The sequence below is a fragment of the Rhagoletis zephyria genome, unplaced genomic scaffold (genome assembly GCF_001687245.7).
Source record: "Rhagoletis zephyria isolate East Lansing unplaced genomic scaffold, Rhagoletis_zephyria_1.1 Rzeph_scaffold_01675, whole genome shotgun sequence".
In the NCBI taxonomy this organism is placed as follows: domain Eukaryota; kingdom Metazoa; phylum Arthropoda; class Insecta; order Diptera; family Tephritidae; genus Rhagoletis; species Rhagoletis zephyria.
The window spans coordinates 84911-111039 of NW_016158759.1; the positions used below are offsets into that span (position 1 = coordinate 84911).

At 33.9% G+C, this 26129-nt stretch overlaps 1 protein-coding gene across 1 annotated transcript in view; it reads right to left on the minus strand.

Annotated features, from left to right (window-relative positions):
- LOC108364804 (kin of IRRE-like protein 2) overlaps positions 1-4325 on the minus strand; it is an 87663-nt gene extending 83338 nt beyond the window's left edge. The window contains exon 1 of the mRNA XM_017618650.1: positions 3919-4325. Within this exon, the coding sequence (XP_017474139.1) occupies positions 3919-4129 (211 nt within the window). The 5' untranslated portion in view covers positions 4130-4325. The remainder of the gene's footprint in view (positions 1-3918) is intronic.
- Positions 4326-26129: the final 21804 nt, after the last annotated feature.

The following is a 26129-nucleotide window of genomic DNA, read 5'->3' on the forward strand; positions in this document are numbered from 1 at the left end:
AATTAATATACCCTTGTGCACAAGTGCGCTCGGGTATAAAAAAACATTACACTGACACAGGGGTTGCCGAAAGAATAAATTTGAAAATAGTTTACGCACGCATCTGCTGCGGCAGTATAAACGAAAGCTCCATAACAGTTATTTATGTATTAACTTTCTGAACTTACATACATATGTACATATGTACTATGTATATGTACACATGCTCCTAGTATGTACAGTATTGGCCAATACAACAGCACCCCCTTTTCAAAGTGATATTGTTTGCCCCTCATGTTTATTTATTTATTTTAGGGAATTTTCAATTAAAATATAGTCCATTCTCAAAACTTATATAACTTCAAATTTAAAGCATTTTAAAAGACTACAAAATAATGCAACAAATTTTGACCCAAATTTTAAACTCTTTTCTCAGAAGTGCTAGAATTTTTTTGAATACACAGTTTTATAGCCCATTCAATTTTAGGCAAATAATAATGTGCAAGTTTCAAGTGGCTAAAAATTACCGTTAATTTTTTAGAATTTTTTTCTCCGAAGGTGTTGCGGGTTTATTCCATATAAAAATAAATTATGTTTATTTGTCATACGAAAGCAGTCTTTTAGTCTTTTAAAAAGTGTGTATAAGTTTTGTTAGAGAAGGAACTGTACTTTAATTGAAAATTCTTAAAACTAAATAATTAAACATAAGTGGGAAACAATATCACTTTGAAAGGGGGTGCTACAGATATGTCCAAAGGCCACGTAGGATAGTGGCAACGGTGAAGCCGGACCATGGTTCCATAGTAAAACAAATGCAAGATAACGGTAGGGCTAAGCCTAACCTAGTAAGCAGAGTGCGTCCAAGGGGAATGCGGAGGCCCTTCCGTGATCTACTTCCTACGCCCACTATTTTCACGAGGCTGGATGAGATAGGAGATCCGATCATTTGGTTTCCGCCAGAAAAGAGCAGCCAATAGAGGTCGGCGTAGGCACACCACCATACCTTGTTGTTAGAAGACGGTGTTCATTTATAGAAATTGCGAAGTAGCAAATCCTGCTGGGCATCTGTGAAGAAACCCATGAGAATACTCTGACCCTATGACTCCAGTGGTAATGGGTGAAGGCCGAAATGGCCAGCATAGCGATGAGAATACTCGGAGAAAACCCGATATTTCCGCCGACCTGCAAGAAAATGGGAGGTGTATACGCACCATAGTGTGTTTGATCCGCTACGATTTTGACTCGCTAAAAAAGAAAAATGTTTATAGGATCGATGTCAACGCCGCTTGTAATTTGCTGGCGGAGGTTGGGCATGAGAACACCATCAGTGACGTTGCGATGGAGGATAACACCGAGCAGGCTGATCCGAGGGACGAGCTGGTCGGGGCTATGCTTCATCAACATCATCGCTAGGTGTTGACCACTTCTCGCCGCAATATACTGAGGGGAAGTTGTGCGAGGATGACGGGGCAAATTCCGCACCCATCAAAGGCGTAGGTGGAAGAGACCAAGATGGTGTGGGTGCTTCATATAACCCTACACCCTTGTAAGGCAGCATCTGCTGCTCCGCCCGACATCCTTCAGTCCATGGATCTCTTCTTGGTTTAACTGATCCCCTTTCTCTTAAATGAGCTCTTGCGCAATTAAGCCGATATGCTCGGTAGAAGTAGGTTACTATTTATGTAAGTATGTACCCAAGATAGTAAGGCCACATCGGCTAGCTTTCCAGCTCCTTAGCTTTTGCTTGTTAGGGCTAGATTTACAGCACACTTTGTTCCCATGATTTTTATGCGCAAGATATTTGGAATCACAGCCATGGCTTACATTTATGTTGAATTATGAGTTATGGAGGCTGTCAACAAGTAAGTGCAGCTGTGACGATTTGATGATGCTGCCTTAGTAAAACTTACTCACCGCATTCTTAAAAATATGTCATATTCAGCAGAATTGATAGCAAAAATCATGGCTACTTATCAACTGTACAAAAGAGGCGGGCAAATAAAATAAATGTATGCTCTTAAGAAGCTTGATATACCACCTGACTTTCCAATGAATTATTGAGCACACGAGCAAATAATCTGCTCAAATATTTTTCTACAAAAGCTAATATTTACACAAAGTTGGAAGTAGATGAAATGAGCTGTAAAAGATTTAAGGCATAAAGCCAATCACAACATCGAGTAGGGTGTGTGTCATTCGAAAGAAAAATCCACAGCTAAAAATTGTGAAACCACAAAAGAAAAATGAATCGCATCCAACAAACTGCGCGAACCTCCCACGTCTGTTGATGTAGCTTTGTTGGCACATAGAATTAGAGAAAAGGAATTACCAAAGTAGCACCTAGCGATGACAAAGTATTTATTGCTGTGGTACGTACGAATGTGAGAAATAGGAGCACCGCGTTGGATATACATACATATTTATATATGTACCTACAGTCAGAGTCAAAAGTTGGTATACACCTTGGACCTTATGAATAAAAAGTAAGCAATTGCTTTTTCTTACAATTGCAGACTTCTTACTCGATTTATTCAAATGAATTTTGGTAAAAGGTTTAAAATTTTAAGAAAAAGTTATTGGTTAGTTTTTATTCATAAGGTCCCTTGTTTTAATAAAATATTTACAATTATTTTCATGAAATTTTTTCATACATTTTCTATGAAAATATAGAAATTAAAGTTTCACACTTTTCCAAAAAAAAAAAAAAAAATCATCAAAATTACAAACTTTTTAAAAAAATTCGCAAAAATTAAAAAAATTCATCAAAATTTCACGCCATAAATCGGAGGAGAAGCTTGGCCAAACACTAACATATGTGAAAGCGCCAATCTATAATTATTATTAAAACTTGCACTTTGTTTTTATTAAATTGAAGAGGCTACACAATTGCATACTCGAAAATTTTCTGAAACTAAAAAAAAAAAGTTTGAAATTTTGATAAAAAATGCTTTTAATTTTTGTGTATTTTATAAAAAGTGTCAAACTTCTGTTTATTTTAAACAATTAACTTTATTTTCATAAAAAATTAATGACAAAAATTGGTACATGAAAATAATAGTGAATATTATATGAAAAACAAGATGTATACTGACTTTTGCCTCTGACTGTATGTATGTATGTGCTTATGTTTAGTTAATAATTGAAGCATATGCATCGAGGATGGTACCCACATACAGTAGCACTATAGCACGTTTATAAAGTTATAATATTCCCATTTGTCTCTAGGTCGCGAAGCAATTGCATACATATATACGTACATATGTACAGTGGTTGACGAATAAATAGGGACGCAACATTTTAACATATTTTGCATATTTTTATTTTGTATATTTAATACTTATTATTGTTTTATGAAATAATAGCTCATTGTCTAACAAAAACCGTATTAGTTAATATTTCAAACTTTGTAGAAGAATTATAAAATTCTGCATATTTGCATCGGAATTTTCACTTTTTAATCAGATTTTAAAACTTTAATTCATAAAATTTTAGTATACTATTTTGTTGGTTTTAATTTGCTAAAGAATCGCATTCATGGAAAATCTGATTAAAAAGTAGAAAATTTAGATGCAATTTTGCAGAATTTTTATAATTTTTTGACAAAGTTTAAAATTATAAGTATTAAATAAAGCAAAGACAAATAGGCAAAATTTGTTAAAATCACGCGTCCATATTTATTTTTCCATCACTGTATGTATTTTAGTTCGTATGGATGTAAGAATGTGTTACATTAGACGTGTGATTTGGCGCATTCCAAACGTAGTATGGAAAACATGTCGATGAGAAAATGTGAAACGTGGCGGCAGTGACAGCGGCGAGCCATTGTCAAGAGCCATCAACGCGCAAGCAGCAATTTGTTGAACAAAAAAATAAAAAATTATATGCAAAAAAGGAATAAAAAAAAACAAAAAACAAAATTGATGTTGACATTTTACTTACCTTGCACGCAAATGATGATGACAAACAACGCCAATATGTGCCTCAGCGGCTGTGTCAAGTGTAGCTGGTAGCGGTGGTGATGGTGTCGTCGTCGCTGTTGCATGCCACAATGGCAATGTTGCCTTCGCTGCTGTACCGCAAGCATTGTTGTGGTTATGTTTGCTGCCGCTGTGGTTGTGGTTACTTTCATTTTGCTCGAGACTCTTCGCATTTTGGTTTTGTTCTTTAGTCGGGCTATATTCTAAGTAATTTAGTTGTTGGTGGTTTTGGCTTTCCCTCACTGCCGAATGTCGCAAAACTTTTGCTTTTTTATTTAACGTTTTTGATTTTTGTTTTGATGATATTCATTATTTTGATCTGACGCCGGAGTTTTCACTCTGTATTTTTTATTGTCGAATTAATTTTCATTTTTGACTCACATTTTTATTTTTTTTTTGTTGCTCTTCTTTTTGGCTTTTACAATAATTTGTAATTTGTGAAATGAAAAGTTGGGCACTTCAGGCTCAATTTGTCAGAAAAATTAACAACTTTATTTTCTTTATTTATTTATTTTTTTTCAGTATCAGCTTGCAAAATTTCCTTTTATTTTTCTTATCAATTTTTACGCGTATTTGGCTTTGTCAAATTTAAGCTCACAAAAATTTTTAAATTTTTTCATTCATACTTCAATTTTCCGTGAATCTGCCAGAGAGGGAAATTTTTCAATCGCATTCGACAAATAAGGTTTGAGTAAAAAAATTGAATTTCAGTTTTCTGCTCAAACAAAGAAAAAAATGAATCCATTGAAAAATCACTCTGCGGAAAAAATGTACCTATCATTTGTGCTCAAAAAAACGGGTTCAAAAGAGAGGAATGTATCCGAGTGTTATTAAATTTTTAGAGCTGCAAAAAATTTAAGCGCCATGAAGAACAAAATAAAATTAAAAAACTTTAGTTATCTTAAAAAAATAAAATAAAATAAAATAAAATAAAATAAAATAAAATAAAATAAAATAAAATAAAATAAAATAAAATAAAATAAAATAAAATAAAATAAATAAAGTAAAACAAAATAAAATAAAATAAAATAAAATTAGATTTAATTAAAATACTTGAAATCAAATTAGACTAAATTAAATTAAATACATTAAACCAAATTAGACCAAATTTAAACAAATAAAAATTAATTCAAATAACAAATTGAATTGAATAACACGAAGTTGAATCAGTTTAAATTAAATTAAGTCAAAATTAACTAGATTAAAATTAGATTGAATTTAATTAAAATAAATTAAATTGAATAACAAGAAATTAAATTAAATGAAACTAAAATAATTTATATTAAATCAAATTAAATTAAGCTAAATTAAAGTTAAATAAATTCAATTAGATTAATTTGAATTAAGTGCGAATAAATTTAATTAAGATAGATTGTATAAAATCAATTAAGACTTAATTAAATTAAACTAAACTACATTAAATTAAATTAAATTAAGGTAAATGAGAATAAACTAAATTAAATAACAAATAAATAAATTACGCTAAACTGCATTGGGCTAAATTTAACAAATTAAATAAAATTAAGTTAGATTAAATGAAATTAAATTAGACTAAATGAAATTAAACTAAGATGAATTAAATTGAATTACACTATATTAAATTAATTATATTAAAGTAATTTAATTAAATCCAATTAAACTAAATTAAAATCAAACTAAATTATAATAAATTAAATTGAATCAAATAAAATTAAAACAAAATAAAATAATTTGAATAAAATTAAAAACAAAATGGCATAACAGGAAAGGAATGATATTGAAAGTACTAGAATGAGATGAAAAAAATTTTACGAAATGGAAAAGAGAATTAAGTTAAATGTAATTAAATGAGTTTAAAGCAATCGAATTGATTGAAAAGTTTTAAAAATATATCAATCTCAAAAACTTGAGTTATGTGAAATTAACTAACTTAATTGAAATGAAACGAATTTAAGTGAAATGAAACACATTAAAAAATATACACGTATATATAAGAGGCCAAGGGTAGCTTAAGCTTGCATTATACTTAAAAAATAAAGAAAAGTGAAAAAGTAATTTTTCTGTGTAATTTCAATCGAACTACTTTTGCTTTGCCAATTTTTCCCCTAAGCGGCAATTGCACACGCTTTCTCTCGCATAAGAATTATGACAAATCTAATAAATGTTAAACATTTCTCAAAAAAAAAAAACACGTTTTCTGTGCGTTTTTCCCTTTGAGCACAAAAATTTACTTAAGCTTCGATGCGCTTTTAATTTTACTCGTAACACATTTTTTAATCCAGATCTTGTACATGCGCCTGCACAAACATACATACATACGAGTACATACTTATCTACGTGTTATTATATTTGATCATAAAAAAATGCGATAATTGCGTTAAATGCTGTTTTTTTTATATAAAAATTGCCTGCATTTTTCACGCTTTTTGTGTAAATTTCCTTTGACGTGCAGTGATTTATTGCTTTCTATTGTTTTTGTATAAGAATATATTTTAATAAGAATTTATTGACGTTGCTTGCATTTTGCTGTCGGAACTCAGAGCTTTTGGCTCATCGTCGTGACCGTGCTTTTTTATGGTATTTCAGCTTAAAAGTTGTACTTTTTTTTTTTGCTATGGGCTTCCTTGAGCATGGATGCGCTATTGTGTGTATGTAGCTGTTTTATGGCACGCACATTTTTGCATTATTAAAATGCAGTCCATCGGAAAATGCTGTAATCAAAGTAAATAAGAAAAAATTATGTGAGAAAAATTGGCAGATTAATTGAGGCGAAAAAGTACATAAAATACATCGTTGAGCAGATTAAGTAATATTCGATAAAAAAGTGTTGAGCCAATATTTTGTACATAGACATATACATAAGTAATGCCGAATTTTCCACTATTCATTGAAATGAAAAAAGTTGATGCAGTTCAAAAAATGTCATGTGGAAATGAACATAATGACGAATCTTTTCAATGACCAACTTTATCAATACAATTTTTTCCACTTTATGTCTAGTGGAAATCTAGCATAAGAATAGTTTAGATAACAAGTAAGTTTTAGCAAAAAAAAACCGACTTCAATTCTCGTATAAAAAAAAAATATATATATGTATATATATATATATATATATATATATTTCATGATCCAATGATCGGATCTAAACCAGATTGGTATGGGACCACCTCCGAGACACTACCTTTCCGATGCAAATTATCGAAATCGGTTGACGTGGTCCAAAGTTATGCGGTAACATACATAAAAAAAAAATATATTCCGACGAACTTACCACTGCAGAGTGCTTTATTTAAACATTAGCTAAGGGTTTTATACATAGAGGCAGCAGTGCATACATAATCCTTAAAGGAGAAATAGGTTCAAAATGCATAGTTTTGCAGAGAGCGACATTCTTCATAAAACGGAAACTTTTTGCAGTTTTTGTAGCGGAAATATAAATCATCTGTCTCTGTATTGATACTTTCACCGGAAAAGTATGACCTATCAAATCGGGGTGTTTTCTGCAACCTCTAAATAAATGACCTTCGAACTTCAACTGGTCCTGGACTTATTAAATGAGTGAAAGTGTTTTCATATGAAAACGAAAAAATATGAATTATCTAACAAGTCGGAGATGCTCTATCTTTCGCTTTCGACCGTAAGTGAGGGGTCATACTGTCCTTTTTTTTAAATAGGGAACATATATTTTTAACGCTTTTGCCTGAAATTTTTTTCCGAAATACACTTCCGGTTAAAATAATGCACTTCCGATCAGTTTGATCCTTTTCCGGTCGAAACCGGCAGTCGGTAATACAACCTAAAGATAAAGCAGCTTCGACTTGGTTCATATTTTTTTTTCGTTTTCCAATAAAAATATTTTTTCCCTTATTTGAGAAGTCCAGTAGCTTGTTTCTGTAGCAATTCTGTACGAATTCATATAAATATGAACAGGACGAATTGAAGTTCGAAGGTTATTTAAAGTTTGCAAAAAAGTCGCTTCCGGGAAAAATGTCACAAACAAGAGTTACGTATTTGAACCCTCGGAATCCGAATCTGCAGCCATAATATGTACACTTGTGGTCAGCTGATTAAATCAATTCACATTTTGTCTATTTTTCTTTTGTTTATTTAGTGTTTATATTTTTTTATAAAAGTTTAACACTTTACTTAACCAGCGCCACATAAATCTGTATTTAAAACTTTCAACAAAAAGTTTAACAATTGCACCCAAATATTTTTAACTTTTTATTTAGAATTTCTAGAAACATTTTTGGTATGCATTTGTATGTTTTGAACCTTATTAAATTTTACTAGGTAAAGTGCAAATTTCAAGACGACAGAAAATCGCGTTGATTTTTAAATATTTTTTTTTTTGCTGAAGGTGCCAGGCTTTTTCTCTTATATAAACGAAATTGTCGCGCATACTTTATATGGAAGAAAATGCACAACACCGTCAGACCGTCACCGTCAGGGTAAGTCGATTTAAAAAAAAATGGCCTTTCGATCAAAAGATAAAGCATCCCCGTCATATTTTAGCGTTTAAGTTCTAGAAAAAATGATCAGGCGATATTATTTGTTTTTTTAGTAACTAAATTAAATTAATGAATATTTCGAAAAAATCGTTGGCAAAAAATGTCTACACCTGTCCTTTTCTTTCCAAGTTTTATTATACACTTTAAAGAGGGTAGAATTATATTTTATATACGTATGTATGTTAATGTAAATGAAGTTTTATTAAACTCGTCTTATTTGAAATGAACTCTCCGCAAATTATGTCCATTTTCTTTTATTAAAATAGTATATCTAACGCAAAATTCATAAGGATTGATGCGTCAACTTTACCAAAACCAGTTAAAATATAGAACCAAAGATCATTTAAAAAGTTCTTTTACCCACAGTGGCAGAGCACTAAATCACTGCCAAAATGAAAAATACATAAACTGCTCATTTACTAAAAACTCTTTCGGTCTGTACAGCAGCCGGCTGCCCACCCCCTTATACATGCATGTACATATGTAAGTAAGTACCTGAAGCAACCTAGCACAATGTAGCACCACCGGCGCATTACTCATACGCACTGGTGCGCCAAATGCGACTTTAATTGCTGAGCAGTCGACTTTGCCTCCCCTGGCCTTGCAGCTGCAGCGGTGGAGCTGCATAGCAGAGACACTTAACATTATTACTTGCAAGCCAACTAAGGTACTCATTTAGTAAGCAAAAGGAAAATTTTCAGAGCACAAAAAAGGCATCAAAAAAAAAAAAAAAAAAAAAAAATCTAACAAAAAGCTATAAAAAATAAAGCCAGAACCAGAAAGAAAATGAATGAGTGGAGTGTTAAGTACACTTGTGTCGCATTGTGGCGCATTCATTTGCACAGGCGCTCTGGTTCAACGCTGCTGTTGCATGACTTTTGCTAGCCATACCATCATCGTTGCATGCCACTTTACTGCCGTTGGCACTACGCTTCCATCGCCTGTTCCTTCTGCTGTTGTACTGCAAAAAGTATTCATCTTAATTTCTTTCATATTAAAATGAAAAATTTGCAAAGTACCGGGAAATTTATATGTATGTATGTATGTAGGTAGCGTTAGCTTGGTTGGTGAAGTACAAAAAGAAGTTGCCAGAAAAGGGGTGTGCACAAAAAAAAATTTACCTTTAGACGAGGGCAGGCGAGGCCTAGCAAAAATTGTACTAAACGTTGCCTGTAATTTTTCGTCTTGCAATTTACTTACTCGTAGCAGGTATTCGCACAGTCAGTTCGTGCAACTACAGCAATATAGGGAACGCTTGTGCTTTTGGAAAGTGGCAGGTGTGCAACGATTTTCCAATTTTCCGCCGCAACAAACGTACAACGCCAACTTTGTTCTTCGTAGACGTGCGCACGAAGGTTGGCAAGGGTGCATACATTTATGTGTGTAAGCGTAGGTGTGTCTTCGTAAGTGTATGTACATATTTATATATATATATATATTTGTGAGCGTATACAGTGCAGCGCTCTGTAAAATTGTCGGGCCAGTTAAGTAATAGTAATGCAAAAATGTTGCCACATGCATCACCTGCTGCATGCTAATGTTGATTGAAGTCTTTGTATAGGCTCTTAGCGACCACGTTGCAAAGTGTCGCCTTCAGTTGGGCGGCGCACGTAGAACATTTGAAGAAATTTTAATTTTTTAGCTACCGAATGCTTGCCAAGGCTATTATTTAGCGTCAGCATCATTTAAGACGACTTTTAGTTGTAGCAGCGCACGTACCTGCACGAATGTCTAGGAGCGGTGTGTACGTGCTTGGGGGGGGGGGCAGAAAGTGTCTATGGAAGTACACAGAAAATAATTATATGGGGAATTTGATGTAATTATTTTGAATTCTATGCAAATTATCAACAAAAACAAAAAAGGGAAACTGGGGCGCCGCTTGAAAAAAAATAGCATACACTAAGACAAAACTTTTAGGTGAAGTAAGACCTCTTTACTTCGCCAATAAATGTGGAATGATATGGTATTGTGGATATCCGGTAAAACAAAAACGATTTTCCAAGCACTTAATGGACACTATACCGTACCACCTTACAAGCAAACAATACAGGTTCGCCGTTCACACCTGAGTTGACAGTATTTTTTCAAGGCAATTTCGATTATTTTTTTTGAGCCCAACCGGGAGTCGCCTCTTTAAATTTTTCGCTGATATCTACATTCAGCAAAAAAAGGAGTGTTTCAAAACTAGCACTACTGGAGAAATAGAAATATTTACTTCCTTTGCAAAAATTGTATGAACATTGGTGAGCATTAATTCACTGACATTAGGCTGGTACGTTAGATTGATTAGACCTAAAATCTGGTGCGTTAATATTAGAGTGGGGTGCTTGAAGTGAATGAAGTCTAGAATAAAAAAAAATTGTCCCCTCGAGACAAAAACGACGACATATCATTCTTCAACATGCGATTGTAAATGACGACAAATGTACAAAGGCAACCCCTGAGTTCGACCACGAAAATAAAACCGAAATTGCCTTCGAATCATAATACTTTCTTAGCAAAAGTTTAATAATTATTGGATACTTTTAATTTAGTTATATTGGGGTGGTACCTTAGGGTGGTTGGAATTGTGATATGATGGGTGTGTGCTAGGGATGTTAATTTTTTAGATTTTTATGATCCCGGGATTTTCGGGAAGTCGTTGGTTCAATCCGGGGCTCCCGGGATTAGTCCCGGGATTTAGATATTTATTTATTTTTTCAACGATTTAACATGAAAAAATTGCATCAATATGGTTTGAGAAGCTTTCCTACCCTATAATAAATAATAAGTAAATAATAAATAATAAAAGATAAAGAAAATTATTTCGTAAGTAACAAAACGAAAGACAGTAATTAAATTTATATGCATTTAATGATACTTTAGTGTGTACATATCTGATAAAGTAATTTAAGGTAAGGCGAAAAAAGTTCGATGCAAAAAAAACTTAATCAAAAAATTTATTTTCTGGTTGAAAGAAGTTCAGAAATAAAAGAAGCACCTTAATTCGAGCAGTTTTGTCTATATTCCTTTTGTTTGTACAAAATTTTAATTTTTTTGTAAAAGTCTACCTCATACAAATGGGCATTTCCCTGACGTCATGATTTCCTTTTAAAGACTTTATCGAGCCCTAACCGCCAAAATAAAGTTAGCGACATTTTTTTTTTCAAAATTTTCGTTTTAATGCAGAAATGCATCTTTCAAAGATATGGTTCATCCCAAAATTTATTTAAAAAAAATTCAGTACCATGTAAAACAAAAGTATGGGTACCAAATGAAATCATTTTTTTGGGTTCACAAAGAAGAATAGGAATTGAAAATCTATCTAATCTATTTTTTTTTTAAGCTAATAAAGATGGTCCTTAACATATAGTTTCTACAAAAAAAAAATAACTAAAAAATTTTAAGGATATTCAAGGATAAAATTATAAAAGAGTATTTTCAATACCTACCCGTTCCTTACGCACCAAAAAATGTAATGTGTTTTAACTGTACAGAATTTTCTCTTTCATTTGATACCCATACTGGTTTTTAAGCATATTGCACTGAAATTTTTAAATCATTTTTTTTGAGTTACTCATATCTTTCAAATTTCAAAGTTCTCTAAAATATAAATCCCGAAAATCCCGGTATTCTAGGCAAATAGTCGCGGAATTTTCGGGACTTAAAAAAGACCGGGACTAACATTTCTAGTGTGTGCTAAAACAGGGTACTTGATTTCAATAAACTCTGAAAAAGATATTGTCTCCACGAGACAAGAACATCGGTATATCATATTTTAAGATCTGATTGTAAATGCTGAAGTTATAATAAAAATTGTAAAAAGGCGATCTCCCAAACTTTTTTTTTTTTCAAAATTGTCTTATATTTATAAATATGTTAGACGGTATATGGTGAAATTTTATTTCAGTTACGGTCTGGTGAACGCAATTGCCTATAAAAAGAGGATAAATGATTGACTAAATCTGACTCTTCTAAAAATTTACTAGACTACTTGATGAACTTTAGAAAATTGTCCAGGAAAATGGAATGTAACTAGTCTCTACTCAAAATATCTGACCCAAAAATGCACCATCGTAGTCTGGCGAAGGCAGGAAAACTGCGAAAAGTTTTGCTTCTATCCGCCAAGAAAAATATACAAAGTGGCCCGTCATTACCTATGATGACCATATGTCGTCCCCATGGAATGCGTCCCCATGAATCAGTGCTATCAGCGCACGTAACTTTGTAGCTCCGAAGCTCGCTTATTTTTAGTCTGAGAAGGAAATTTTTAACCGCCCTATACGACAGCCTAAACTTGCATTCCTGTTTGGCTTTTTTAGAGTTTGAATAAAGCAGCGCATCCCCGCTCTTATATCCTTAGAATTTCTAAGGCTTATCCGGCAGGGAAGGAAATATGCCGTCTGAACCCGATGATTGACATTAGCTGAACGATCTTTAAGGCCACTCTAGCCTCATTACGGTAAAAAGGTGCTAAAAATTCTCATTATCTATACTGCTCGACATAATCGGACTTTCTCCTGATTCGGTCCAGCCAAGAAAGTGAGCTTCTGTCGAGATGTTAGCGTTTCCTTCGCCCGTTCACTAACTTTTAGTTATTTTGTTTTTGAAAATTTCCTGTAAGTTCTATGCAGTAAGAACATTTCATTAAAAAATTCTCTGTGTGTATTTGTAAATGTATGTTTTCGCTTAGCTAAGTTTTGTTTAAATTCTTTTACTTTTACACCACTTTTACATGCCACACTTAACGTTGAATGGAGTCAAGTTGTTTGTAGCTGAGCTAAGTTAAGAGTTGTAATGGTTTACAATGTATTTCACTTTTTTATTTCGAGTTTTGCTTAGAAAAGTCACGCAAATGGGCTGCCACTCATTTGTGCGCTGGTGTGCAGAGTTTCATTATAACAGAGGATGAAAAGAAAAGAGTGGAAAAAGGAAGAGAAAGGTATTTGCCAGTTTCAAGTACGCACATACATATTTTTTTTTTTTAGATTGACGCTGGCACAATATGTTAGTGTTTGGCCGAACTTCTCCTCCGATTTGCGGCCTGCGCTGTGATGTTATCACACTCCGAATGGCGATTGTATTTTTTATGAGAAGCTGTTTTTCATGGCAAAAATACAGCCATTGCATGCAAAGGGGCGACCGCCATTCGAAATTTTTTTTTATTTTACTTTTTTATTAGTCGGCAACTCAGCTCGATCTCAGGCCGTGCGGAATGATAGTGCTCACTTTTAACCACTGCACCACAGCGACCGCCACAGGCAAACATATAAAAAAGATTAAAGGAAGTTAGTAACAATCGAAATGCAGAATTTCGTTGCAAAAAGTACCAGGAAAAAAAATTAAAACTTGCTGAATGAAAATTGGAAATACACATACTCACACTGTGGAAAGCGAAATGGCAAAAAATTTAAAAGTTGCAGAAAATACAGTGCAATGGAATGAGATCGTAATATAAAGAGTTATGTTAGTGCCTTAAAATTATTATAAAAAAAATAAAATAAAATAAAATATATAATACAAAACAGAATAAAACCAATTTTTTTCGCTGGAGGGGGTTAAAGTGCCATATGTCATTACAGAATTGGTATGTCTGGAGACAAAAAACACTATAAACCGGTTAAGAATTATTGCCCACCCTGGCAACATTTTTCGCATTATTTCAGGGTGGAGTGCCGTATATCTCCTTTATTAAATTTTTATCGACACAGCTACATCAAGGTTACCTCCCTTGCTCCGAGAATAGTTTCTGCTAGTTGCCAGTTTTCATCAACAGTTAGCATTTTTTAGCAGTATAATCCACGTTAATCCACATTACTGCCGTCTGTCAAGGCACAATTTTAATCAGATCAACTGTGCCGTTTATGCGGATCAAAGCTGTCGTCTGCTTATGCTTTAAGATGTGTTAAAATCAAATATTATTAAATAAAAAATAAATTAAAGCAGATAAAAAAAAAACATTAAAAAATAGATTAAAAAACAAAAAGGAGATAAAGTAAAGCAAATACAGCTTAATTAACAAAAAATTTAAATAGAAGAAAATTAAATAAAATAGACTAAAATTTTAATAAAATAAATAACAAAAAAAGACCATGCAAAATAAAGCAAAATGAAAACAACAGCATAAAATATAATTTAATAAAATGGATTAAATAAAAAAATCGGGTAAAATTACTGCCTTTGCTTTAAGCTTTTATTTCTTCAGTTTCTTCATCACAAACATCTAGTAATTTCACACATGATGACAATTATATGAAATAAAACGAATTAAACTAAAACAAAATTAAAATATTAAAAAAAAATGGAATCAAAATAAAAAATAAAAATAAAAAAATCAAATGACATAAAATTAAAAAAATTAATAAAAAATAAAATACTTTTATATATATACTTTTTCTATTTAAGTTACTTGTTGTTGTATTTTGTTCTCATCACAAACATTTATTAATGATAAGTAGCGGCATCCACTCATATTGCGATCTTAAGCGTTTGGCATTTATTTTTGCCTTAAGAGTGTTGTGCTACAAACACTTGTCGTCTTGTTTTTATCCACTAACAAGCTCACTGCCTTTTCAATAGAAATTCATATACATATGTACAAACATAAATACATATACATACATGTGTAAGTGTAAGGATGTATTTTCTAACCTTTGAAGCTCAAGCAAAAGAAACACAAATAAATTGAAAGAAAAAACGAAAAGCACATTTGTCGTGTTAATTGCTTTCAAGTCTTCTTGCCTTCACGCGCAAAGTACTGCATACAGTGCACATACCCGCAGATTTTTTTCACACTCTCACTCTCCACACGTGCCAGCATTTCTGAAGCTTCCGCTTGTTTTTCTTTTATAATTTTTTCTACGCTTTGATGTTCGACATTTTTCATTTGGTACGTAAAATTAACGTTTAGGTTTGAGTAAACAGAAAAGGATACGAATAAAGGCAGGAGTGGTATTTGTTCTTACAGACGTACATATGCACATATGCACATACATACATACCCTGCAGTGAAAAGCCAAACCGGTTAGAGAAAATACTAGTTCATTAACTAGTATGCTTGAGTATGCAATTAATTGCTTTTCTTACAAATGTCGGCTGTGGCGTCACGTGAAGCCTACTGGGTATGATTGTGAGATCTCAGGTTCGAGGCCGCTTGGAGGTGGTTAAGGTTTTTAAAGTTAAATCAATGTAATGCCCGAACTTAGATTTACTTACTTGTTTTATTTTATTTTTATTTAATAATAATTATTATTTGAAAATCTAATTGCATTGCAAAAAAATATACATATGGGAAAAAAATGCTTGTGCCATAAAAAAAAGGAATTAAGAATTTTTTTTTTTTAATTAAATTTAAATATTGCAATAAAAACCCTAAATAAAAAAAATAAAAATTATTTTTTAAATTGAATTTAAAAATTACAATAAAAACCCTAAATAAAATAAAATAAAAATTATTAATTATATTTTAACTTTAATTAAAAAAAATTATTTTTCCTTAATTCCTTTTTTTATGGCACAAGCATCTTTTCCCATATGTATGTTTTTTTGCAATGCAATTAGATCTTCAAATACTTATAATTAGTAAATAAATATAAAATAAAAAAATTGTCCCTGTTGTAGGACTTGAACCTGGGACATCAGGCATACCACGCGAGTGCTCTGCTTTGTCGGCCATTGCAGCTATTGGAGCGCCGCGAGCAAAAAGGCACACTTATGCTTTTCACGGGGGCTGAACTGGCACACTATCTTATCAACTGGTATGATGCTACTAGTATTTCTAGCATAGCCTGAAAGTTTACATCACGTAGGACATCGCCATGCTAAAAATACCAGTCGCCAACATTGAAAAAAGATAGAATGTGAACTAGTTAGGCTGAAACGCAAACTGGTAGAATTCTAGTTCACAACCAGCAGCTTTCCCTGCAGGATATATACATGCACGCATACGTTCACAGTAATAGGCGGGTGGCTATACCGTATGCATCCGGTCGTACATGTATGTATGAAAAGTGTGCGTGATCGAAAAAAAGAGCGCGCTTTTATGTTATTAACTTGAGTACTTATAGGTATACTACATATACATACGTATGTATGTATGCTCGTGTGCAATATACGTGAAAAAGAATGTAAATACTCAGTAAAAAGTTTTGTGACACTCGATGCCAATGGATATGTGGCTGCTGTGTGTGGCGCGCGCTATTAGTTACTCAAAGGTTATGTTTGCCACTCTCAATTGCACTTCTGATTTGCCATTCCCTCGGATTTGATTTAACACAACTCGCGCCAAACAAGCAGCACTTTGCCAAGCAACGACTTTCCGGTAATCAACGTTTTCAACAATTTATGGAAATGAAAAGAAAATTCAAAAGAGTTTTTATTTACCCCGAGAAGTCACCAACATGTGAATGTGTGTATACATTTTGACTTAAAAAAGGAGATTGGTTCAATGTTTAATACTCGAATGTATTTTATTAACTTTATGTACAAATATTTGCATTTGTAACGTTCATAACTTACAAGGATGTCAGAAGCGGCGCACAAGTTGAAAGCGGAAATTGAAAGAAAGCACAGGTACACGTACATACATACAAACATTCATTTAAACAGAGATTTCCCCAATTCTGTTATAGAAAAAAGATGTATGTACTAAGTTATTAAGATAATCCGATTTAATCAGAATTTTGTTTAGTTCATACGAGTCGTGAAAAGTAATAGACCTAGGCAAAAACTATTACATATGTATGTCTGTATAGTATGTATTGTTCGAAGAATACCAAAATAAATTTCAAGAATGAAATTCCATTTTTAAATTAGCCCTTTATTATGTGAATTTAACACAGCTGGCCACTTATGAGGCACGCAGGCCAAAGCTTTTAAAACTTCTTACAGTCGCAATGGAGTCTTTTAAACGAAACCACTATAAATGGATAAAGGCTAAGCTCAAAATTACAGGATAAACTATAGGTATAGGACAGACCAAACCTTCCTTCTGAAGGTATAAGCTAGACGATTTTAAACACTACTTAATAGAAGAAATGGTCCTGGCACGAGTAACGAAGGAGACAGGTGGGGAGGGGTGGGGGGGGGTAGGCATGTACAGACCATTCTCCAATAGTGTTATGCCTGGAGCTGCCAGCTCCGCCTAGGCGAAATTAGGACCCAAAGCAGACATATTTTAACCCAAGGGAGGGGAGTGTCAACTGATTCAAGGCTAAATCGGCAGGATGTTGCTGAAACGCCCAGCAGCACAAGACAGGTTGCAACCAAAGGTCAGAAAGGCCGGCTAGACACGTCCGCCCCACAAAGCAGGCCTACTATGAAAAACGGCCCCCACTAAGGTCTTGGAATGGGGACCTGCCAGAAAAACAGCTGACTGAGGAACAGGTTAGGTCATTAGAATGGTATCCAGCTTGGGAAAACCGGCAGGCACTGCTCCAAAGAGGCAACGGTCTGCTGAGCAGGCAGGGGATAGGGTCGTCAAAAGACAAAAAATAGGTGGTCATAAATACCTCTCTTTAAGGTACGTTGTAAACAGGACAGAGGGAGGAGGAAGGGACTATCCTTAGAGAGAAATAGAGATGCGTAGAGGAAGCGATTGCCGAAATCTACCCCCAAGTCCTTGAGGAAAACCCTGTACCTCCTCCTCTTTGCCATGATCCCGGCTGATATCAGGGTAGAGCAAAGCTCACCACTCACGAAGACTAGAGGTCAGCCCAGCTATACCGGTTGGCATGGAAGAATTCCTTGCAGACATAGGGCCTGGGTTTATATTCCAGATAAACCCGCAGAACGATTAACTAGAAGGTGGAGAATATAGAGGAGCCGGTACAAGGCTGAAGGCAGGTGTTGTTGATTCTCAACGCTGAAGCACTTGCCCCACAAGCTCAGAAGGATTAGATAGTGAGATTGGGGTTTGTTGACGCAACCATTCGAACCCATCGCAGCGCTGAGTTGAGCTGGGACCTTACTGAGGAGAATGAGAAGACAGGCCTGCGCAGCGGTTGTGAAGAAGGGTTACCTAGCAGCCAATGTTCATCCGACTCTCAGAGGCTAACTGGTTTGGGGCCACTATTCTACGAAGAGGACCTCCTCGAAAATGATACTAAGGGTAAGGAGATCGAAGAGGCAGACGTAAATGTCAAAATGGTGGGGATTAAGCGGGCAGATTCACAAGAAGCTGATCCAGAAAAACGTCCACCATTCTAGACTTGTGTCTGCGAATCATATGATCCACCTGGTTGACGGTGGAATTGACGTTGGCCTCATCCAGGAGCCGTGGATACACGTCAATAAAATCTACGGGCTTTGAACTTATTTCCGCAAAAAACGCAGGTAAGATTCGTGCTTGCGTATTAGCAAGGAACAACTTCAACATTTCCCTGCTTCTACAGCTGAGCGATTGTAACTTGGCAGCTTCTGGGTAGACTCTGCCTACATGGCCAACGATAAGGGCACTAATGACAGATGTGAGGCCTTACTAGAATTTATCCAAGGAAAATGATTAACATCTTCTCGGGCAGCCAGGTGGCCATCAAAGCAACGAGTGTGGTAACACTCAGATCGTAGATTGCGCAGGAATGCCTCGCAGCTCTAAACGATATTAGCGCCGCAGCCAAGGTCAGCCTCATTTGGGTCCCGGGACCGAGACCTAGAAGAAAATTGCAACGCCGATGAGCTAGCAGGAAGGTACCAATCTCCCCTATGTAAAAACAGAGGCATAATTGGCATACCCATGGCAACCTGCAAAATAGAACTTAGAAATAACATGATCCAAGAGGCCAACAGTTCATGGCTAGAGAAATGCACTTGTAGAACAACCAGACTACCGTGGCCATAAATAGATAAGAAAAGGACAAAAGAGTTGATCAGTCTCTCTAGGGAGGATAATGCGACGGTCACGGCTTGTGCAACTGGCCATTAGCTATTAGGCAGGCACTCTTCAAGGTTAGTAATATTCTCCCACGGATATTACAGAAGTTGCAGATATAAGGAAGAGAAATAAACCGTGCAGCACTCCTTCTGCTTTTGCTCAGCTTTGGCCAAGAAGCACTCTTACGGAATTATCAAGCGTAGGGATAAAACTTTTTAAGAGCTTCAATGAGTCACTGAGGTTCCCGTGTTTTGCAGTGGTATAACAATGAACCTTTAAGGTATAAGTGAGTTGGTTATTTGCATACCAACCTAACCTAACAGAAGGCATCCGAATATTAAATAAGCTGGTTATCTTGGGTGTAAAACATTTTTGTAGATACTGGTTGTAATCAAGACTTAATGAAACATACTGGAGCCAGACATTTTATGAGGGGATCACCTTGTCTGAATTCATGAGGTCAGTGACGCTTTTCCAATGCAACCAGATAAGTTCCTGCATCATTTTGGTATCAACGATGCCCTGCAACTGAATCGAGATTCGCTATAATAGATGAAATCCTAGCAGCTAACTTGCCTTTTTCTCAAATATTAATGTAATGTAATCTGATGTTAAATTTAACCTTAAAATATTTTAAAAAACGCTGAGAGAAATTTTGTAAAATATAGCGGGATTGGGTAACGCTAAAACTCCAGAAAGTAATTTAAACCCGTCTCTTTCAAAATCGGTATCTAATGTTACCTTTATTTTTTAATCTCTGAAAATACCCACAGAAACTGAAAAACATGGGAATATTTTTCGAATTCTTTCAATTTGATACGTCTGTTGTACAGATTCGAAAAATTTTTTATTTTGACAGTTGGTGGAAATTTTTACCTCGCAAAGTGTACAAACCCTGCAAACCATTTTTTCAGAGTATTCTGAATCGTAAAGAAATTTTAAAGAATTCGGAAAGATCCCATCCGATTTTTTGCCGAATTTTCTAAAATGAAATAAATTACGCACACTTCCATTCTTTTACGAAATTTCGGAAGAAAATCGGTGAAGAAATGAAAATAATGCTGCTATGTGAAGAATTTCTTGCAGACTTTTTTCAGAATTTTCTTTATTTTTCGTACAGAAATTTCTTTACGAGTTCGTGTCAACCACTTCATATAATTTTCTTTGAAGATTCGGAAAAAAATCGTTACAGAAATCAGATACTCCTAAAGATTTCGTTAAGATTTCGGGAACTTTGGTTTGCAGGGAAGTAAAGGAAAAGCAGAAAATATGGGATCATTACTTTTTGATGGCCTTTTATTTGATACCCACTTTGTATTTCTTGGTAAGATATGAACATCTTCAGATGTCTAAAATATCCTTCTTAACTGCGGCCTGTACTACTAAAATAAATAAAGTGTTTTCCAGAAATTTCAAGGGTGAGGATGTTTTCATTTGGCTGGGTGATGCTGGACTGGTTATTTTATGTATACATACATTGATTTGGTAAAACACATCACGAGTATCAGACTTAAGATGACTTAAGCTAAATGAAAAAAAACTTACCCTAACGTATTTTTTCTAAAACATAGACAGTCGTTTCTGTATTAAGAAAGAACTAAGTTGAGTTACTTTGCTGAAGTGAATGTACTCTTCACACGCAAAAAAATACAGCCCTCAGAATCCACTCCTTCGACTTGTACAGTGCATAATGCTAAGCAACTCACTTGTTCAAGTAACAAAGTCACTTCAGCTGCTGAGAGGGAGACAGATATATTTCTAAAGCAAATTACAAAACATCCCCAAAATGTTGGTGAACTAAATTTACCGTAAACATGAAAAGTGCCAAGTAAAAAAAAAAAATAAAAATAAAAAATAATACCATAAGCGCGCCACAATGCGCCAAAACATACGTTCGAAAATGAGCTATCAACTCACTAGGTAGAAAACGAAGGGCTTTGTGGTTACTTTGCACAAGTATATATCAAAATATTTTCACACACTCTTACACATTTCCACACTTAATAACAATTCATGTTTAACAAAATCATTTGGCAGCATTAACTTCGGCAAAAATTACGCGAACGTGAACATGAACATAAAAGCACGCAACGGAGCGAATGAGGAGCGAAGGAGTGTTGAGACAAAGATTTGCGCAGCGGGGTTGTATGTAAATTTTTAAAGTAGTACGTGATGGGGAAAAAAAACGAAAAAAAAACATTTTTGGCACGCATATGTACCGTTTAAAGTCAACCAGCAAATGTGGAGAGGGCAAAGGATTCCGAAAACAACAGCAATGAAAGGACTAACTGTGAATGTGGCTATGGCTGCTGGTAAATGGCGTTCGAAATGGGTAGCCGAAACATATGTTAACATGCAAATTTGTGAGCAGCACCCAACACACGAAACCAAAGCAACAAACACATGCACACAAATTAACAACAAAAAGGACTAACTATACAACAGAACAATAATAATGTATGGCCTACAAGAAGGCAGCCAGCCACATTCATGAAGAAGGTTAAGAAGCAGCACCAAAATGGAAGCAGCACCAAAATTCCACGCAGACACAACCACACACGCCCACTCAGCCGACAGAAGCCTACAAAACCGCACTTAAGTATACAGAGTGCTTAAGCAGAAAAACAATGTAAAATGGAAAAGATGCAAAACACAACAGGCAGGCGGCGCCAAAGCAAGTAGCCAGCCAGCCAGCCATCCGGCCCGGCAAGAAGCAAGCAGCCACGCAACAAAGAAATTTAACTTAACCACAGCGCAGTGCTGCTTATAAGGTAATGCCAGTTGAAATCTGGAAGATACAAAAAAAAAATATATAAATGAATTTCCAAAAGAAAGAAAAATAACGCAACAGTCAACGCCTTTGGGCGTCAGCGACCGCATAGTGGCCGTGACAGGACAAACAATTTGCGTTATGGAGCCATAAGAAAGGATAAAACGAAACTTTTTTTTTTTGTGTAAGAAATAGGAAAAGGAAAATGATGGGAGATGGCACAGCTAGGTAAACATATGGCAACAGGAAGTAAAGTGCATCAAGAGAAGATCTTAAGGAAGTTTTTGGCAGCTGGCCGAGGCAAGCTAAAAGTGTCAGGCGTATGTCAGGCGTATGTATGTAGCGGAGTTGAAAAAGTGCTGGTAAAGGGGGTAGGCGTACTTTTCATTATGCATGGCTACAAAGTGCGCGTGACGACGGTGACGCCCAACTGTCGTACGTTACTTTAGCGGACCGGCTGACTGCCATGCAGTTACTTACATATGTACATACTACATATTTATCCGAGGTTATGCAAGTAAACAACAGGAAATGCAGTGGCAGCGGAATTTTTTTCGAGCACTGAAAAGAAAATTTTTTACAACACACTCAAATCATTATACATACAGCCGTGAGTACATGTTTGTATATGATTTCAAAAGCAAGCTGAAATTTGCATGTCGCGGGTTTGCAAAAATGAAACCGTTCGTTGGATCAAAAAGTGGATATGTACGAGGTCGGCAAGTTAAAAAATAAAATAAAAATTTAAAAGTTAAAAATCCGTTATAACTATTGTTTTTGATGCAATTAATGGAAATACAGTTTAAATGTTTTACTAAAATTGTTCTGGATTTCTGCGAATTGCACACCCATCTAGAAATTATCAAGGCAATTCTACAAAATACTGTAGCAAGTTTTTGTAAAACTATAGAAGTACAGTGCAGTCTAGCACGAAAGTCTTACAAAAAAAGCTCCGTTGCCAAATTTCATGGTGAAAGCTCTTTTGGCAGAAAGCACTTAAGCATGTTGCATATAAAGATGTATGTACAGTGAGAAAAGGACTGGCGTGCTATTTGAGGGAACCGAGGTTCTAATCCTCGGGCAGAGGAGTTTTTTTAATTCAATTTTCTTTTAACTTGTAGATTTTAATAAAAAATAACTATATATACAAATGTACATATAGTACGTTTTTATTTTCTTTTTTGAAACTATGCATTTTTTAAATTAATATTTTCCTTTACCAATTTAATTTTTTTAAATATATAGATTTTATTATTTTAAAAAGCGAAGTATTTTTTTTATTTAATTTAATCGTTAGAAACATATTTAATTAATTTTTTCTTTTTTTAAATACATTTTTCTATTTTCTATTGAATTTTCCTTTAATTTTTAGTTTTTATTGTTTTGAGGAGAAACATCTATTTTTTAATTAAAGATATTGGGCCGTATGATTAAAAACTAAGTAATCACCTTTTCTTAAAATTTCAGGTTTTCCACTCGATTTATTAAAATAAGTTAAAGTAAAATCTCTGAAATTAAAAAGAGCTATTGTTCATTTTTTATTCATACGGTCGGTTTAGTTTTTAGGAACTTATTGTTTTAAATTTATTATGTTTCCTTTTTTATTTTTATTTCCTTTTAACCTGTAATTCTAATATTTTTTGTATAAAACAGAAATATATAATTTTTTTTAATTTTATTAAATTTTTAAAAATTTTGTTTTTTGTATATATTTTTTGAATAAATTAAATTTTAAATTACCTCTTAATTTTTAATGTTTTTTTTTGGTTTTAAAAAGAAAAATATATATGTACATAAATATATATTTTTTCTTTAATTTAATTTTTAGAAAACTTACTACTTTAAGATAGACAGAATAATGCTAAGACCTCATCGCTAACAGATCTTTCAATTAGTATTTCGAATGAGAGCTGTCAAGATATTTGCCAGAATTGGCAATTGTCTAGCGAAAGACTTTTGCCGTTCAAAAGAACGTGGTTAGTTGAAAGATAGTAACCAGAATTGCCGTGTATATCCCACAACTTGCTTTAGACTTCAAGAAAGCTCATGATCAAATCTCAGTTCATTTTGTTCACAAGGCAACTAATGAGAAGCGAGTAAAACCCAGGTGTGTGAAATTTGGTTATACCTAATCTGTGTTTTATTTAACTATAAATAATATTATAAATAATCGTTTTTGTATGGTCGAAACAGACCAGCGAAGGCAAAATCTGGCAATAGAAGTTTATTTATTTATTTTTTTTATTTTAAGAAGCGTGCCACTCTAATACGTTTTCCATTTTTTTTTTGTTCCCGACTTTTGAAAGACTTAAACATTAACCCTTTACGAAAGGATAATATTAAGCAGCATTTGGCATCAGTGCCAGCAGCGAACTTCTTACGAAAACCGCAAAATGTAAACAGAGCCTTTGACCAACCGCCTTTAAACTTTTCAAACAAACAAAAGCAAGGCAAAACGAATTATAAGTACAATATATATAAACAGTTTTATATTTTGCATATGCCTGTAAGCATATGTGCTTACATATGTATGTATGTACATAAATGTGAAGATTTATCCCCGAAGCGAAATTTTCAGTTATGCAAACACATTCAAATCAAGCGTAAGAAAAAAATATGTAAATTATACAAAGAAGGGATAAACGCAATGCCAAGGTGCGAGTGTGTGGCAGGATAGCAAACACATTTACCATGTGCATATGTACATATGTATGTATATGGGGCGTTCCATACCAAAATAGATGGGGTCACACTTCATGTGTTCGACTTGTTTCAAATTTTTAGGGTTGACGGATAAACATAACTATTAAAAAAATATGAAATTTGAGCTTGATTCATATATTTTTTTAAACTTTACATCACAAAAACAGAAACAAATCGATTCAAAAGTTTCCGAAAAATCCCGAAAACAGGGCGAGATAAAAATTTGAAAAAGTCACACATACACGCATCGAAATTCTCTATCAAAAGAAATAATTAATTTTTTTCCTTGAAAAATTTTTCACATACGCATTTTTTGACAAAAACAAAGTTTTTGAAAATATACCACCTCAAAAAAAAAAAAAAATCATAATAATAGCTCTGAGTATTGCGCAATATTTAAATATAGTATTATGGGGTGGACTCTACAATAAATTGAGTTATGAATTTTTTTACACCGAAATTGATTGAAACGAGTAAATTACAAATTTAAAATTTTTATAATTTTTTTAAGGATTTTTATGAGTATGCAGTTTTGTAGCCCATAAAATTTTAGTGTAACAAAATGCAAGTTTGAAATTACTGCAAAATTGCGTTGATTTTTAAGATTTTACGAAGATTTATGCTGACGGGCTTTTTGTACTTTTTTCTTATGAAAGAAAATGTGCAAAACGGTTTTCGAAGAAAAATAAAAAAAATTAATGCCAGTTTTGCCATCGCTTAAAACTTGCACTTTGTTATATTAAAATCTAATGGGCTACAAAACTGCATACTCAAAAAAATTCAAAAAAAAATTTCAAAAATTTGTAAATTTGTTATGTACTCATTTTAAAAAAGTGTACGTGAAAAATTTAAAAATATTTCTTTTCATAAAGAATTTTGATGTGTGGTGAACCTCGTCCGTTTTGGTATGGAACACCCCGTATACATAAATAGTTCCTCATTCATGCATATATATGTATTGTAGACAGAAATAGGTTGTGAGACGTTCTGTTGACAAAAAAATAAAATAAAAATATATATCGTTATATATAAAGTTGATTGGTAGCAGCATTTCCATTTCCCTTTGCAACATTTCTTTGTGTTATTTTTCTACGATTTTATACTTACTTGCATATGCTTAAAATGTTTTTTTTTTTTGCTCACGCTGATTCTTGGCAGAAGTTTAACAAAGTAAACATTGTCAGTCAGTGATTTTGGGTGAACGCCTATGGAACTTATGCAAATTGTGACACGACTATCAAACTTCAGGGACATTTAAAATAAATGGAATAAATGCTTAACCGGAAGCAGAGATGAGTATATCACTGGATTGAACATATTCGTACTGTATGTTCGTGTATGTATATGTGTATATCCCATAG